This window comes from Camelina sativa, chromosome 14 (genome assembly GCF_030686135.1).
Source record: "Camelina sativa cultivar CO46 ecotype springtype chromosome 14, ASM3068613v1".
NCBI lineage: Eukaryota > Viridiplantae > Streptophyta > Magnoliopsida > Brassicales > Brassicaceae > Camelina > Camelina sativa.
The window spans coordinates 19,188,853-19,207,452 of record NC_141893.1 but is presented as its reverse complement, the minus strand read 5'-3'; the positions used below and the strand labels follow the sequence as shown (position 1 = coordinate 19,207,452).

The 18,600-nt window shown below is 40.2% G+C and overlaps 2 protein-coding genes across 2 annotated transcripts; both read left to right on the top strand.

Moving 5' to 3' along the window:
• Positions 1–7,233: 7,233 nt before the first annotated feature.
• Positions 7,234–10,105, top strand: LOC104742090 (serine hydroxymethyltransferase 7). Its single transcript, XM_010463055.3, has 4 exons — positions 7,234–8,498; positions 8,906–9,311; positions 9,392–9,493; positions 9,590–10,105. Exons 1-4 carry the CDS (start codon positions 7,449–7,451, stop codon positions 9,820–9,822), a joined length of 1,791 nt encoding a protein of 596 aa, XP_010461357.1. The 5' UTR covers positions 7,234–7,448; the 3' UTR covers positions 9,823–10,105.
• Positions 10,106–12,963: 2,858 nt separating this feature from the next.
• Positions 12,964–16,736, top strand: LOC147928425 (uncharacterized). Its single transcript, XM_087486134.1, has 7 exons — positions 12,964–13,222; positions 13,439–13,816; positions 13,948–14,357; positions 14,941–15,312; positions 15,513–15,640; positions 15,739–15,794; positions 15,871–16,736. The coding sequence occupies exons 1-7, from the start codon at positions 12,964–12,966 to the stop codon at positions 16,734–16,736; spliced, it is 2,469 nt and encodes an 822-aa protein (XP_087342260.1).
• The last annotated feature ends 1,864 nt before the right edge of the window (positions 16,737–18,600 follow it).

The window sequence follows — 18,600 nt, the reverse complement described above, 5'->3', positions numbered from 1 at the left end:
AGAAAACTCCATTCCAATCTATCATAAGCCTTGGTTATATCCGTCTTTACGGCCATGTAGGACTTTGCTTGTCGTTTACGTACCGGTAAAGCATGGTGGACTTCATGAGCTATGATTAGATTTTCTGTGATAACTCTGCCTGGGATGAAAGCCGCTTGATTCTCTGAGATTACGTCTAAAAAAATCGTCTTCAATCTGTTTGTTAGGATTTTGGAGATTATTTTGTAGCTAACGTTGCAGAGGGCAATGGGTCTGAATTCTGCCATTGTGGTGGGATTGTCTACTTTTGGAATGAGGCAGATATTAGTGTTATTGTGGAGACAATCAAGGTTGGTTTCCTGAAAAAAAACCCTTTGATCTCTCTAGTAACATCAGTCTTGATATCATTCCAGAATTGGTGGTAGAAAATACCTGAAAACCCATCAGGAGCTGGGGCGCAATGGGGTCCAATTGAAAAAACAGCCTTTGTAATTTCTTCCTCTGTGACCTCTTGTGTGAGAGCGTTGTTCATCTCCAAAGTGACGTTTCTCGGGAGATTTTGTAGTATATTCTTCGTGTTTTCGTTGGAAATCGGCTGTGAAGTGTAAAGATCCTGGAAGTACTGTATAGCAATCTGAACAATATCTTTTTCATTTCTTCTTATCTCACCATGAGAGTCTTGAATGGAGTTGATTTTGTTCCTCTTTTTCTGGTTTTGGTGATATTATGAAAATAGGCAGTGTTTCTGTCTCCAACATTTAGCCATGTGTTTCTGCTTTTAGTCTTCTAGTGGAATTCTTCTTCAAGATAGGCTTCATTCAGTGATGTTCATAAGCGAGATTTTTCTATAGGATTGATGTTTCCTGTTGCTATCCCTTTGTCCAGTCTGTGTCGTAGTAGGCTAATCCTTTCCTTTGCATTCGTTCTGTATCGTCGTTTCCACTTAGAGATTTCATAGCGGCATCGAGTTATCCTCTGAGTCATTACCCCAACATTACTACTATTGATACTTCTCCAACATTTGAGAGCTGAGTCTTTGAAACCCTCTTTACTGTAGCAACGAGCATCATAAGAGAAAAAAAATCCTTTCTTGATCTCTGTGGTGTCTGAGATATTGGTGATCAATGGTTGGTGATCTGATTCTTCAAAATCCAAAAACTGAGGTTTTGATGCTGGAAATTGGTGTAGCCATGGTTCTGTCCATGCAACTTACTACATAATGAACACCTCGCTTACCTGCCCACGAGAATCTATCTCCAACTGATTTCAGGTCTGTAAAATCACAATGGCGTACCATTCTTCTCATATCTTGGAAAGAAGACTCAGGTCGTAATCTTCCACTTCTTTTTTCATCATTACTAAGAAGCTCATTGAAATCTCCCATGATAAGCCAAGGTTGATCACTCCGGGTGTTAGCTAATCTTTCAAGACGTTCCCACAAGTCATTTCGATAGTATGGGTGAGGATGGCCATACACAAAAGAAAAGTAGAAACTGCTTTCATTAAAGGAAATTGTACAATCGATTAGATGAGAGGATTTAAAATGAACTACAACATCAACTGAGCTTTTCCATAAAATAGCTAGACCGCCACTGAGACCTATTGGAGGAACGGTAACCAAGTGCTAAAATCCCAATACTTCAGCTTTTTCCATGATGTAGGGATCTTTCTGCTTTGTTTCTGAAAGGCAAATAATGTCCAGAAGATGTTTACGACTTATCTCCTTTAGGCATTGAACTGTAGGGTCATTGCCGAAACCCTGACAGTCCCAGCAGGCTGTCCTCATGGTGGAAATGGTGGTTTAGGGCCCACCGCGCCTCTAATCAGGTTGGAAGCGGATGTAGATCCACTAGTCTCACCAATTTCAGTGGTCTTCATCTTTGACATTTCTCCGTCCTCAAAAATCTCAACGTAGTCTTCTCGTTTGTCTTTACCTTTCGCCCTCATGTGATCATCTTGTTCCTTCTCAACTGCTTCCATGATCTTCGGGTCTGGATATATAGAGCGTGTGAAATGGTGGTAGTCCTCTCTCCTTGACACTTCCTCGCCAAATGGAAAGTTTTCTGGTTCATCAATCTTGGTAATGGAGTTGTGGTCGAGATCAATGTCTGAAAGTTCAGAATCATTGTCAATGGCCTCATTTCCCTGGTTGGCATTGTTTATTTCCTCATGATGCTGGTCAACCACTTGGTTCTCAAAGCCTGCTGCTTCCTCTGCATCCTGAATTGGTTGGCCATCTTCTCCAAGTTCTTGGATATGGACCCCTTGGTTACCAACCATCTCAGGACCTTCATCATCATCATCATCATTGTCATCATCTGGGTTATCCGGCCCACCATTCTGGATCAAGCAACGTCCTGAATCGTGAGTTAACATACCACACACTTCGCAGAAACCCCGTAACCGCTCATAGAAAAATCTCAAAGTCGTGTTGACACCCGCAGTGAATTGGTAATTGCGTTTGAAGCGTATGGGGTTATCAACATTCCAGTTGATACGGACACAAACAAACTGAACTCGAGATATTGTTGCTTCGTCAAACTCCACTTCAAGAAGCTCACCAAGAGATAGAGCAATGATATCAATAACCGCCAAATTAAGATATTGGAACGGAATGCCCTTTATCTGGATCCAAAATGGTATAGAGTTGAGAAGGTTTGGGTCCATCTCCGGGGTTCAGCGTTGGATGACAAGCATACGATCCGCGAATGCCCATGGACCACGGTGAAACACCATTTCAAGAGATTCCTCCGAAGGAAAGATAAACTGGAACCGACGTTGTTCAACAATTCGGCCACGGACAAAACCAACGAGCCCCCAATAGCGTGGAGAGCATTGATAATTTGACGAACATCTTGTTTCCTGGGCATAAAGGGTCGCCCAAGGACATAATCGATTCGCCGCTGCCGCTTGTTGGACCACCATTGAGGGGAGGGCAACAGGAGGATCATCAATCCCCAGATCAATGTTTTGGATCGCCCTATGAATGTTATCCGCCATGATATCTCGAATTGGGTAAAATCGGAAGAAAATTTGAATGAGGGTTTTTCGATTTGTAAGATAATCAAAAAACCCAATTTGATCCCAAATATATAGGTGGGATCGCTCATGAGGAACCGCTACATCGTGCAAAGTAAAGCCTACTCTGACGGAGGAAACCGCTCGAACGTGGGATAAGCGGAACCACCCCACACCGGCTCTAATAACCGTCAGAATCTTCCGAAGAAGACGACAAGGAAATAACCGCCAAATCTCTTTTGCAATCGCCTCGACTCTCATCAGCATGTATTCTTTTCTGTTTTAATTTACTTTATTTTTTGTTTTTGGGCGCTAAAATTTATTTACTCTAATGCGTCTGTTTATGTAAGTGTTTGTAAGTTTTTCAGGAGAGAAAGAAATTAAGCGTTCGACCTAGCCGTCAATCAAGAGTTTCTTTCTGTTGGCCGGCAATGGATGGCTTCCACAACATCATCGTCGGTTCCAGTTTTTTCTCGGTTTAGGTTGGCCGTGTTTTTTTCCCTAGCTTTGTCAATCCTCATCTTCGTCGTCTCCACCATTTTTCCTTTCCTCTCGGTGATGATAGTTTTTTTCGGTGTAATGACTATCTTGGAGGACTTGTGGCTGATTGTTGATGTTTAAAAATGGATCCATTCCACGGTGGCTCATTCTCGTCTTTCCGATCTGGTCATGGAGGTATCATGTTCCCGATCTGGTTCAAATGTCTCGACATCCTAGCTCATCGGCTCTATTCTCATTTGATGGTGAGTCGGTGGGGACTTGTTGCATGTTTCGGTTGCTTTCAAGGTGGATCTAAAGAGCCTTTTCTTGGATTTTGTTGGCTTTGCGGTGGTTCTGTTTCGTTTGAGGCTTGTATTTAGTCAACATCTTGTATCCCTGATTCGCTTTGAAGTTCTCTTTGGTTTTACGACAACGGCCTCATTGTTTTTTGGGTTACTCCTCTTTTGGTTGTGTTGAGTGACTTGGCTTTGGTTTTTATGTTGTTTGATCGCTTATGTTTTTATTTATTTAGGATTCACTTTGAAGTTCTCTTTGGTTTTGCGACAACGACCTCATTGTTTTTGGGTTCCTCCTCTCTTGGTTGTGTTGAGTGACTTGGCTTTGGTTTTTATGTTGTTTGATCACTTATGTTTTTCTTTATTTAGGATGATCTAATAGTTGGTTTAGGCTAGATCTTTGGATTTAGAGGTCCTTAATCTACGAATTGGCCTTTTTGTGCAATCCGGTATCAGCTCTTTTGTGGCCTCTCTTCTTTGATTTGGTTGTTAGCCTGGTTGACTTGTTCTGCTTTGGTAATCTGTTTTGGATTTTGCTTGTGGTTCGTCTCTGATTGCCCTTCCATGGCTGAGTATTAAATTGGGTTCCTATTATTGCAAATTGTGGATGGTTCAATTTACTCACTTGTTTGGGTTTCCTCCGGTTTGGCTAGAAGGTTGGTTTGGTCGTCTTTATTGAGCTAGTGCGTTCATCTTCCTTCGTCAAACTCTCTATCAGGTTTCGCGATTCATTCTACTTCAACTAGCCTTCTCTGTGGTTCTCATGTTTGGGCTTAATTGAGACTATTCCATTAGTGGTTCCTTTAGGTTCCGTAGTTTGTTTTTTGTATAAGTTTCCCTCGTTTGGGTGTAGTTTCCCTCTTTTGGGCTTTAGTTTCTGGGGATATTTTTGTTTTCTTTCCGCTTAGTGTTTCAAAAACGCATCCCACTCTTGTAGTTCACAATCGTATTTTATAATGGAAATCTTCATACGGAGAAAAAAAAAGAATTTTTGTAAGTGTTTACCAATAAAGAGGATTTTGTCTTGTTTTTCCAATTACTCTGGAAAATAAAAAATAAGATTGACTAACTAATTAGTGAGCGAGTGACTGGGATGATTTGAGAAGTACCTACTTGTATTATCAGGATCAGACTGTTGTATCTTTTATGATGACATTTATTAATTTTGTTATTTTTCTAAGATCTTATGGATTTGCCATTTTTAGGCTAAAAACATAATTAACACGTTATATTTGGGTTTAATAGGTTCTTAGGGTTTAGTATTTGTTATAGAATATATATATTAGCACTAAAAAATCATAAATATAAACTTTTTAAATGTTCAAAAATGGCAAATCCATAAAATTTAGCAAAAATGACATATTCGAAAATGCCATCACTAAAAATGGCGTTTTGAGCAATAATCCTGATATTTAATTATCACATACATAATCATAAATTTGTTGTAAGTTTTTAGGTTCAATTTAGGTTACCATATACATAAACAAAACACAAATTAAGAATACTTCGTTAAATAAAATTCCAATGGTTTTTTTTTGTTAATCAAGCATTTATTAAAATAAAACTTCAAGATTGGTAAACCAAAAAAAAATCCAATGGTTTTTTTCAATTTATCTTTTGATTATTTAGTTTTCTGACAATTTTCATTTAAGATTTCACTACCTTCAACATCACTTATGAAAAGTTTATTACTTGACAAGTTGATATTGCTTAAGTGTAGATTTTAAACATACATACACAAATAAAATTATATTTGTGTTAAATCTCATTCGTTTTATGTTCTATTAATAAACAAATTTTGAGTGTGTGAGAGATGAAGTGGATGATTTGTCGAATTTATCCTAGATATGATTTGGAGGTGTAGAAAATATGATTATCGCTTTGATGAAATTATAAATATAATTTGATAAAGATTTGAAGTTTTTTTGTATACAAATTCTTGTCCAGATATTTCAGAATTGTATACAAAAATGAAACAAATGAATTGAATGAGTAGAGGTATAAGGTGTGATCCTGGGTGTTCTAGGTGTGTTAATCATCAGGAAACAATAAATCATGCAATTTTTCTATGTCTTCTAGCTCTTCAAACATGGACACTATCTCAGATCCCAATGGTTTCATGAGTTTTCCCTTCGGAATCGCTTTATGCGAATATGGACTATCTTTTCTGGCGAACGCCGAAGGATGTCAACATTCAATGTTTTCGTCGTTGATATGGAATATCTAGGAAGCTCAGAACGAAAAGGTTTTTGAGGCCCTGGATTAAGATCCAAGAGATGTTATACAACTTGCAAAGAGTGAGGAAAAGACCTGGACTATAGCTCAATTGGCACTCCTACATGAGTCTCACCAACCTCTTGTTGGTCCCATCCAATCCACGATTTATTCAGGATACAGGTGTTTCATTGACGGTTCTTGGAAGGAAACTGATACTTTTTCAGGAATAGGGTGGTATTGTTCTCATTGTGAAGACCCCTCGCCAACCATGGGGGCTGCAAATCTCCGTCTTGGTTTATCGGCTTTACACGTAGAGGTGAAAGCACTAGTGTGAGCGATGAAGTGTATGATGGAAGCAAACAAGAGAGATGTGGTGTTCATAACTGACTGTTCAGATTTGGTGAAGTTGATGTATTTTTCAACTGAGTGCCCTGTCTTTTCAATATACTTAGAAGAGATTCAGAACGATAAGCAGAGCTTCTTTAATTTTCATGAATTTTAGTTTCTCGTCAGGATAATACTAAAACAGATAATTTGGCATGTAAAATATAGGTAGAACACCTTTGATTGTTTTAAGCTAATCAATTAAAAGTGTTGAAAAAAAAAAGTTAAATGAGTAGAATGAGACTAATAGAAAGTAAATACAATATATGGAGAAAATGAGAAAATATTATCGTTATGTTAGTAATTAGTATGATACTAAAAAGACGAAACAATAGTCTACATTAAGCAAAACTTAAGTAAGACAAACTTAATCAAAAAGTTCATCTTGCATAATAAAAACATTCATCTTGAATAATTTTTTTCATATAAAAATCCTTGTTAAGATTATTAAAAATTGCATAAAAATAATAACAAATTAACGAATTGAATGAATAAAATAAGACTTATAGAACATTCATACGATATATGGTAAACATAAAAAAAATATTACAGATATGTTAGTATGTTACGAAAAAAACGAAATAGTACTCTACTTTTTTTTATTAAGCAAGATTTATGTAGGAAACACTTCATATCAGATCAAAAAGTTTCAACTTGCATAATAAGAGATATTTGTGCTTGTAGTTTTTATAACCTAAAAAACCTTTAAATCGGTCAAAATGAACCTATCTAGCTTTTGTGGCCAGATTAGGGAAACAACCTTTTTTCCCCGCCAATCTTTATTAAAATTGACACGTTCCTAATTGTACCGGTTAACAAAATCCACCGTATAAATTAATCATACCACAAAAAGCGTCCAGATACAGAGCTCTCTTTTACCAGTACCCGGTCATCTCCCCCCGAAAACTCATTCATCTCCGCGTTCATATGACTCATTTATTTGTTCTTTCTCTCCTCTCCTCAAATCCACCGAACCAACAAAAAAAAAGAAAAACACGATTAGGTCTTTAAAGAAACCCTAAATTGGGCAAAAAAAAAAGAAAAAAAAAATCAATCATCATCCTCTTCAATTGTATGGATTTGAGTCGTTCTCAATCTAATTTTTCACTAGGTTTTGGTTGTTCCCACGCATCAATGACTCCAACTCCGTCTCCAAGAGCTCCGATTGCTGACGATTCGATTAACCTACAAGTCGATCAAAGTTTCCGATCATTACCAACAACTTTTTCTCCGATTCCGTTGCAATTACTCGAGCAAAAGGTTGAGAAGATCACCGTGGAAGAGCCGAAGAAAGATGGAGGAGATCAGAAAGAGGACGAGCATTTCAGAATCTTAGGTCACCACATGTGTCTCAAAAGGCAACGAGATTGTCCACTTTTATTAACACAAGCGAAGCATCCGAAGAGGAGTTCGACTGGTGGTGGTGATACAGATCTGGAATCGAGACGTGCTGCTGTACGAGCTTGGGGTGATCAGCCTCTTCATTTGGCTGATCCTGATATACACGAGCTTATAGAGAAAGAGAAGCAACGACAAGTCAAAGGGATTGAGTTGATTGCTTCTGAGAATTTTGTGTGTAGAGCTGTTATGGAGGCTTTGGGAAGTCATTTGACGAATAAATACTCTGAAGGCATGCCTGGTGCGAGGTACTACACTGGGAATCAATATATTGATCAGATTGAGAATCTGTGTATTGAACGAGCTCTTACTGCGTTTGGTCTTGAATCTGATAAATGGGGTGTTAATGTACAGCCGTATTCTTGTACCTCTGCTAATTTTGCCGTGTATACGGGACTTTTGTTGCCCGGTGAACGGATTATGGGGCTTGATTCTCCTTCTGGAGGTCATATGAGTCATGGTTATTGTACTCCAGCTGGGAAGAAGATTTCGGCTACGTCCATCTTCTTTGAGAGCTTTCCTTATAAAGTGAATCCTCAAACTGGGTATATTGACTATGATAAGCTTGAAGATAAGGCGCTTGATTACCGCCCCAAGATTCTTATTTGTGGAGGGAGTTCATATCCTAGGGACTGGGAGTTCGCTAGGGTTAGACAAATTGCAGACAAGTGTGGAGCTGTTTTGATGTGTGATATGGCTCATATAAGCGGTCTTGTGGCGACTAAGGTTTGGAATCCATCAACAACTACCACTTTGTATTGTTGTGTTGATTATCTCTTTAATTCTCCATGGTTTAGATTGCACTTAAGTAAAACATTTAAGATTAGGCTATGTATTCATATTCTGTGTTAGTGTTATGGTTGTTCTATTCAACCATTAGCTGGTTTGACTACTTTCTAGGCAAAGTCCTTTTCTGTGGGCAGTTTGAAATGATTAGTAGTTAGAAGCTTCTTATACTAAGAAAATGGAGAACAAATAGCCACGTATATGATAACTGGATTTTGGTGTGTTAGTCAATATACGTAAAGGAAATGGTTTTAAACTATTTTGTTATGTCGACTTTTGTTATGATTCTGCTCAAGGTGTTTTTGTTTCTGAATTTGGTTTGCTACTTTTTTTTCTTATAATCTCAGGAATGTTCCAATCCATTTGATCACTGTGACATAGTTACCTCCACTACCCACAAAGGTCTACGTGGTCCTAGAGGAGGTATCATCTTCTACAGGAGAGGCCCAAAGATAAGAAAGCAGAGCCATCACTCAAGTCATTGTGACACTTCCACGCACTATGATTTAGAGGAAAAGATCAACTTTGCTGTTTTTCCATCGCTACAAGGAGGTCCTCACAACAACCATATCGCAGCTCTTGCCATTGCCTTGAAACAAGTGGCCACTCCAGAGTATAAAGCTTACATACAACAGATGAAGAAAAACGCCCAAGCTTTAGCAGCTGCTCTGCTTAGAAGAAAATGCAGACTGGTTACTGGTGGCACTGACAATCATTTGTTGCTGTGGGATCTCACTCCTTTGGGCTTAACAGGTACTAGAATCACTCAACCTTACCACGCATCGATCCAAAGTTATTGTTTTGTTCGATTATGTTTTGTGTCTGTTTTGCAGGGAAAGTCTACGAGAAAGTGTGCGAGATGTGCCATATAACCTTGAACAAGACTGCTATATTTGGGGATAATCGTACAATATCTCCGGGAGGTGTAAGAATAGGTAAGCACAGATCGATTGGTTGGCATTTTGAAAAAATTGTAGTGAGCTGTTATTCATATCGAACCTCTTTTTTTTTCTTTTTTTTTTTGTCAATAGGGACACCTGCGATGACAACCAGAGGCTGTATAGAGTCTGATTTCGAGACAATAGCGGATTTTCTGATAAAGGCAGCTCAAATAGCGAGTGCGTTGCAGAGAGAGCATGTGAAGTCACACAAGGAGTTTGTGAAAAGTCTATGCACCAACAAAGACATATCTGAGCTTAGAAACCGAGTTGAAGCATTTGCGTTGCAGTATGAGATGCCTGCTTCTCTTGTTCGAATTGAATGAAAGAAGAAAAAAAACACACACAAAAAAAAATTAAAAAAAAAAAGGGAAAATACTCCAGCCAACAGCTTTCTTTATAGTTGAATTTTCCTTCTCTCTGGGGGCATTGTTTTTTCTTTGAGTTCTATCTTGTAAATTAGAGTAAATATATATATTTATCTTGGTTGGGATTGATTTTGCATATTTTCCATTGTAATTTCTGTACACATTTTGATAGGTGGGGATGATCTACAACAAAGTTACTGAAGTCTTCTTTTAAAATTAAAAGCTTTCTTAAAAGTAAAAACTTTGAATTATATACTTGTATGCTTCTATTTAATAATTGATTATTGATTTAGATTGAACAAATAGCTTTGGGTTATGGATAAATTAAAAAACTTAGTCTAAAGAAGAGTTAGCTTTGGGTTAATGATAATCTCTATAGTGACACTTTTTGTGACATAGAGAGTAAGTTAGACAGAAGACCTATAACAATTTAGATACTTCCAAAACCTATGTACACATCTTGTTTGAAAGCATGTCTTCTAATTGAAAACCAAAAAGTCGGGCGAGTGGACTCACGCGCGGGCGACTTTCCTCTCTTTCTCTTCATTAAAAGCAGCAAACTCACCATCAATTGCTTGCCTCTCCGGTTTCCGGTTGCGACCGGTGTCGTGAGAGGGCTCTAGGATCTCTCTGTCTGATTCCATTTGTGCACTTGAAGTAATCGGAGGTCTTGTTTCGGCCATGTTTCTCGCGGCGAGTGTTGAAGGTCCACTGTGCGTTTCGGCCGTTTTCGGTGGTTGGAAGTTCTTGCTCTCTGCCTCTATTGCTTGTAGACGACGATAGACCAAGGCGGAGGCTCGTCTTCCTTCCCTAGCGCCTCACATCTCAAGCGGCGGAGCAAATTTTTTTTTGTAGATCTACTTGTAGATCTCCTTTTTCCTGGCGTTTCCGGCGGCGGGGCTGTGGTTTCGCTTCTTCGCCTACCTAGGACTCGCATTTTCCAAGTCTTCTCTTGGACTAACCGTTGCGCTTTGACTTGTGTCTACCGGAGGTTGTGGGCTGCTCTCTGACGGGAATATCCGCTTCGAGGACAGCTAACAAGCCTTGACTTTTGGGAGAAGCACTTCTCTGTTGGCATCTTCTGCTCGTGGACAGTGGTAGGATTATTAGGAGAGTGTTTCCTCGTGGCAGGTCAAGTTCTTTTGTCTTTACGGATGCTCTTTTGTTCTCTCGCGTGGCTGATGTAGTGTTTGATTTGATGATGATTTAGTTAACGGTGGTAACTAGCTTTCGTCACCATTTGAGAACGTTACATGCATACCAAGACTTTTGGTTTCGTTCAAGGCCTGGTTTTGTTGTGGTTTGCTTTTGTTGTTGTCTCAAGGTAGAAGTTTGTTATGCTCTGCGTGATGCCTCATGCTTGCGTTAAGATTGTGCTATAGAGGAGCGAGTAAGGCTAATGGCTTTTGGTGTGGTGGTGAATTGATTTTATTCTTGCTCTGCGCTAGCCGAATTCGGGGAATGAGCTTGGTAGAGGGAGCACACACTGTTAGCATAATTTGTCTTGTGAGGTTTCGGTCAGGGAAAGCTTATGGATTTGATTGAAGAATCACTCACATTTTGAGGGGAGAGAATGTGAGCCATGATTTGGAGTTCTTTACCTTTGAAAGGCTTCTAGAGCTAAGTGTCTTCTGCAACTCGGTGGTCACAATTTGCAGTTGCCCTTCTCTTTTTGCAACACATCTATGAAGAACAACAAAATCGTCATCGCTTCATTTTACTCTGGTAGTTCTTTCGCTATGATTGAGTAGATGGACCGAAAACTTTGGTTACTTTCTTATGCTTCCATGTTTTTATCTTTTTTGCCATGGGACCATTAACTTAGGTCTATAATCATCGATTGTAAACCTTAACTGTTTTTCATTTTAATGAAATATTTTACATTCTTAGCAAAAAAAAATGTCTTCTAATTTGTTAGAGCCAAATCACTCTGCTGTATTTGGAGGAAGACATGCTTTCGGACAGTTACTAGTCCCGTTAAAATCTTTGTGGCTACGATTAGGGTTGTAACCAAAATAGAAAAATGATCGAATACACTTGGCCACCAATTTGGGATTTTGAAAGAGTGAGACAGAAAATACAATATAACTTAGCCGCATTTATCATGAATGGTCACTCATATTTAGTGGTATCCCATCTTATTACCCCTTTTCTCTTTTCGACCATCATACATTTTCCATCAGCATATATATGTGCGTACAACTATGTGCAAAAAATATTGGATAGATAAGAACGACACAACTTGAAAGAAAAAAAAATGAACTCCACAACTTTCCGACCATAAAAGACGGGGTTGGCAGTTTTTTCCCCCTATAATTATATTATTCTCAGCTTTCCCCACCTCCCCCCTCCCGCCAAACTTTTTGGCTCTTGATATAACACCATCAAAAACTTTATCCTTTATAAAACTACACAAACTTTTTTTTCCTCTGTAAAAATACGTCTCCAATCGAAATTGTAATTTTGATGCTTAAACCATGTTTAACATCTAAAAACATGTCAATTTAAAGACCCAAGGAAGGGCTAAGGACACGCTTTTTCAACTAGAGTGTTTCATCTCTAGTGGAAGAAATTGAGTTACGGGGAAAATCTTTCTTTTTCGCCGGATTTGGAAAGAATATTTGGTGTTATACGGTGTAATCTTGAAGGTGGGTTGTGTTTTTTGACCTAGTTTTATCTTTTTCTTGCGCCGCCTCCCTTTACAGTGATTTTTTTGGTTTGATTTGCGTGAAGAAAAAGAGAAATAAGAGTGTTTTTGAGTGTTTTGGAGCCTGCGGTTATGGAGTATGCTTTGGACAAGGCGCTTAAGGAGATGTCGATTGATGAGGATCAACCGGTTGTGCTGAGAGATCATGCTAAGTTCACTTCAAGTGTTAGGAACTAGTGTAGCATCATTTGTCAATTACTCTGTCCGGAGAACCAAAAGATGGCAAGTATGATTCATGAGATGCCAAGGTTGTGGCGTGTGTACAACAGAGCTAGAGGCATCGCTCTTCCCAATGACAAGTTTCAGTTCATCTTTGACTTAAAAGCGGACTTATCATTAGTTCTTCAAGTTGGGGCATGGACGTTTAATGATTGGAGTATAACGTTGGAACGATGGGTGGAGAACCCCCCAGTGATTTCCTCAAGGTCCTTCCTTTGTGGGTTCGCCTTCGTCACATTCCGGTTAATTACCTTAAAGTAAATACAATTAAGGAGGTGGCAGGGTATATTGGGCGAGTTACGGATATCGCTTTTGACCCTTTGAAGCCGCTGAGCAGAGGATATGTAAGGGCTAGAGTTTTGTTTGATATCAACAAACCCTTGAAGAATCGACGAGCTTTGCAGCTTCCGTCAGGGGAAGTCGTCGAGATAGGTATTTAATATGAGAGGATACGGAAAAGGTGTTATCAATGTCATCGGCTCACCCATGAAAAAATTCGTTGTCCTCTGAATCCCTCAAACCAGCAACCTGTTGCTATGGGAGGGGTTCCAAGTTAGACGGTGAGTCCGCAACGTTTAGTACCAAGGATAAGCAGAGATGATCCTTTGTTTGGGGTTTTAATTGATGATGATGTGCGAATTGATGCAGCTTCAGGGAAGCCGAAGATTGCTAAGGAAGTCCTGGATGAGATGCGACAGTATTTATCTGTATCTGATCCTAAAGAAAGACAAATCCATATTGAGAGAGTACACAAGTCGGTTTGGGATTTAGAGGGGGACATTGATGGTCAAAAAATCCTACTAAGATTGGAGGAGCATGCTCATCTTACCGCTGATATGGATAAAGGGAAAGGCCTGGTGTTTGATTTTAAACACTCAACCTCATCTCCTGTTGTAGAGGTTTCAGCTGCGGGTACTATGGTAGAGTTTAGGTCAAAGTTGGCTGGTGTATCACGACCAAGTCAATCCCTACCGGTTGTGTCTGCTTCTTCCTCTGTATTTAGTCATGGTGCTACGGTATCTCGAGGTATTGTCAAAACATAAAGCTACTGAGGAGGCTCAAGTTTCATCAAAACTCGCTAAACGCGTTGAGAAGAAGGCGGTTCCGGTTGAAGAACTGCCAACCCAATATAAGTTTTTGGAGCTGAAATTGTCAAGGATTGGGGGGCACTTTGACAATTCCTTATTTGAGGGAAATGCGTCGTCTACATTTCCCAGATTTCATGGTCCTCCTGGAGACTAAAAACTCCAGAGACTATGTAGTAAAGGTTCAGAGAGGATTGGGATATGAGAATGCCCATATTGTGGATCCAGTGGGGCTAAGTGGAGGTTTAGCTTTGTTTTGGAAGGCTTATTATGAAGTTGAAGTACTTACTTCGGATCATAGAGTCATAGACGTGCGAGTAAGGATGGTATCGTTGTCTTTCTATGTCTCGTGTGTTTATGATGATCCAGTAAGTGGTTTAAGACAAGGGGTATGGGATTCACTGATTGATATTGGTGTGGTTCGTGATGATATATGGCTGGTGATTGGAGACTTAAATGAGATGCTTAACAACTCGGAGAAGGTGGGAGGACCAGCACGGGCAGAGTCATCTTTTTTTTTTTCCTTTTAGGAATACGATTCATGACTATCGCCTACGGGAGATCCCACGCATAGGTAACAAGTTGTCATGGGCAGGGGAGCGCAACAAATGTGGGTGCAGTGTTGCCTTGATAGTGCTCTAGGTAATGAAGCTTGGTTCCAGCTTTTTCCAAGGGGGCAAGGAGAGTATTTGGAAAGGATTGGATCTGACCATAGTGCCATCCTTTTAAGATGTGCAAATGATAATATGTCCAAGACGGGGAGATTCATGTTTAACAAGTGATGGATATCGAAACCGGACTTTGCCATGGTGGTCCGTGAAGGTTGGACCAAAGGTGAGGCTACGGGACAAACCTCTATTATGAATAGAATAGCGGATTGTCGAAGATCCATTGCAGGCTGGAAACGATCGCAAAATATGAATTCCAAAACACGTATCAAGCATGTTCGCGATGAATTGGAGGAGGAAGGTACAAAACTTCACCCGAATATGCAAGTGATGAAGGACCTACGATGGGAAATGGACGAATCATATCGAGCTGAGGATTCGGGAACGATGGTTACAGGGAGGGGATCAGAATATGAAGTTCTTCCACGGCAGTGTACAAAGGCCACGAGTGCAAAATAAGATTTTATCACTCTTTGATGATCATGGTGTAGAACAATTTGCAGAAGGATCGAATGGAGAGGTGGCCATGGAGTATTTTAGAAAGATGTTCACGTGCTCATCACCAGAATATATTGATGAAGCTCTTAATGAGATGCTGCCGAGGATGACTGCGAGTATGAATGCAGAGCTTACACGACCAGTAACTGCAGTGGAGATCAAGAATGCCATGTTCAGTATCAATGGAGAGACATCACCAGGGGCAGATGGTATGTCAAGTAATTTCTACAAAGAATATTGGGACATTGTTGGACCCCAAGTTGTGTTCGAGGTGCAAAATTTTTTCCAATCTGGGATTCTTCCGTCAGAATGGAATTTTACTCAGATTTTCCTGATCCCAAGATTCAGAACCCTACTAGAATGACAAACCTCCGACCAATCATTTTATGCTTGGTTATTAACAAGACAGTATCGAAAGTTCTCTGCCCCAGACTGAAACGTATTCTAACTTCGATTGTGTCTGATACTCAGGGCGCTTTTATCTCAGGTAGACTCATATCAGATAATATCCTCCTAGCACATGAGTTAGTTCATGCGTTACAGACAAACCATGGTTGTGATGAAGAGTTTCTGGCTATCAAGACAGATATGTCTAAGACGTATGACAAGGTAGAGTGGGTTTTTTTGAAGGAATTGTTGTTGCAGCTTGTATTTGATATTAAGTGGGTTCAATGGGTTATGAGTTGCGTACGCTCAGTATGTACCCGGTCCTTATCAATGGGAAGGATTATGGGTTCATTAAGCCAGAGAGAGGTATTCGACAGGGGGATCCACTTTCCCCTTTTCTGTTTATTCTTTTTGCTGAGGCGCTTGTTCATATCATGAACAGAGCTGAACAGGAAGGACGGCTTACGGGGCTCAAACTTACTCCAGCGTGCCCATCAATACAACACCTGCTTTTTGCCGATGACAGTCTCTTTCTATGTCGTGCTAGCCTCACAGAATGTTCTAAATCTCCTCCAATGCTTACAATTGTATGGGAAGGCTTCTGGTGAGGAGATAAACTTTCAAAAATATTCGATATCTTTTGGCAAGAAGCTAGACTCGTATATGAGGAGAGTGATAGGACTGTTCACAGGAATTGAGCAAGTAGGAGGTGTTGGGAATTATTTAGGACTCCCACAGTGCTTTAGTGGTTTGAAAAAGGATATGTTAGCCTATATAACTGATAGGTTAACCTCCCACTTGCGAGGATGGTATGAAAAAACGTTATCTCTGGGCGGTAAGGAGGTGCTTCTTAAAGTTGTGGCAATGGCACTTCCAGTGTACGCAATGTCATTGTCTCGCCTCTTGAAACATCAGTGTCAAAAGATAACAAGTGCCATGGCCAACTTCTGGTGGAATGCGACTGAGGAGAAGAATAAGATGCATTGGGTGTCCTGGGAGAAAATGTGTAAGTCCAAGTCTAATGGTGGATTGGGGTTCAAGGACATTGGAAGGTTTAACCAAGCTCTTCTAGCAAAACAAGCGTGGCGGTTGTTGAATGCACCGTCTACTCTGCTATCACGGGTGTATAAAGCTAGATATTTCCCTACAACGTCGTTAATGGAGGCACAACTTGGCTCTAGGCCGTCATATGCGTGGCGGAGCATCCTGTTTGGTCAAGAGTTCTTGGAGAAAGGTTTGATGAAGTCGATCGGGAATGGACAGAACACAAGTGTTTGGCTGGACAAATGGGTCTTTGATCCTATATGAAACATGCTAACAAGATCCTAATATGCAATGCAAACTACATGAACACTCTGTTTTTTTTAAAGATTTTTGTGAAAATGTTTTTTAAATTTTTTTGTTTTTCTATGCCTTAGATGCAATGCAAATATTGATAAAAATAAGAAAACAGCAAACTATGTTAAATGATGTCTTATACTTTCCCCCAAACTTAAATTACACAGTCCCTTGTGTAATAAAAATTTGAAAGAGAATTTAAGAACTGAAACAGAGAAAACATGCAACTAAATGGTATAAACAGTGGATAAGGTGATATTGGTACCTCAAGGGTTGTTTAAGAAGCTGTCCACATCTTCAGCCATGCTGTCATATGTGTAGCTTGAGCCTTGGGCTTGATTCTGACTTGCTGAAGGAGATGGGGGGTACTCGACTATGGGACCGGACATGCACTCGATCGAGTGCTCGGTCGAGTGACTTGGTCGAGTGCTTGGCCGAGTTGGGAAATGTTGTCCTTCCTGCCCAAAATATTGCTGCATGAGTGTCGGGTCCATGAAGTACTGCGGAGGGAAGGGAGGGTAAACTTGGCCATAGGGGTAAGGTGGATAACCATGAGGAGCTGGGAAGCTGTATTGAGGCATGGAGAAGTGCTCGACCAAGTGCATTTGAGGCACTCAGTCGAGTGTTGGTTCGAGTGCACTGGTCGAGTGCCTCAGATTGGGCTGTTTTGTGCGGATTGCACCTCTTCTCCTTTGTGATGGCTCAAATGACGATGCTCTAGAAGGCCCCAAAGTGTTTCCAGCTCTAGATGGTACCCTGGTTGAGCTGCTCCTTCTCAATTGCTTAGCTGGTGCTGGGGGTGTGTTTCCACTCTTCAATTCAGCAATTTCCTTTTTCATACCCTTGATGGACTTGGACATCTTAGCCAATTTCTTCTTCAGCTTCTCAGTTGTCTTACCATGCCACTTGTTCCACTTTTGGAGTAATGTCACCCTTTTTGTTGTCTCTCTTACTCCTCTACTATCTCTTGGTTGAGGCTCATAGTCTTCAAAGTAGAAATGTTCTTCTTCATGAGCCATATTAACATCACCAGCTTGTTCTTCAACATAAAGGGCTGACCCATCAAACAGTAGCTCAACTGCTGGCCAAAAATCAATGTTGAGCCTTTGACTTATTGATGTGGCTCCTTGGTTTGGCAGTACAAATTGAGCCTTTTCTACTGTTGGGTGGTCAAAATTGAACAGGTACTTCCCATGATGCTTCTCCTTGGCAAGAATGAGAGTGGAGGTGAGATATGGGATGTCAATCCATCTTGAGTGGGTCTTTTCACCTCTAAGTGGGACATTTGCAGCTTTAAGTATTGGAGTAATGATGTCTCCAATGGTTAGGACTCCAGTTGAGCCCCTCTTATATAGCTTGCTGACCCAACTTCTGTAGTAGATAAATTGGTCAATGAGGACCATAGCTAGGTTTGTTTCCACATTATTCCCAAGAATGATGGTCCCATCTATTGCTGTTGTGATGATGCTGCAGAGTGCCACATCTAGCATCTTTAGCTCCCCTTCATTCAAATTGCCAGTCTCTTTTCTAGCAAAGAGGGTATTTGCCAAAGCCTTGTGGAAATATCTTAAAACCGGGCTTTTAATCTTGGAACTCTTGGTGCTAGAAGAAGAGTATGGCCTATCTTCTCCTATGGTTTGCCATACAGATTGCAATTCTTCTTTTGGTATGACAAGATTGTTGGCAGCTCCCTGGTCAAACCCAAAAAGTTCAGCAATCTCTGCAAGGGAAAGCTCATAACTCATGCCCCTGATTGAGAAAGTGATGTATCCAGGCTCTTCTTCTTGCTCCATTTGGTCTTCATAGCTATGCCTTTGGAGAGTTGCTAAGAATT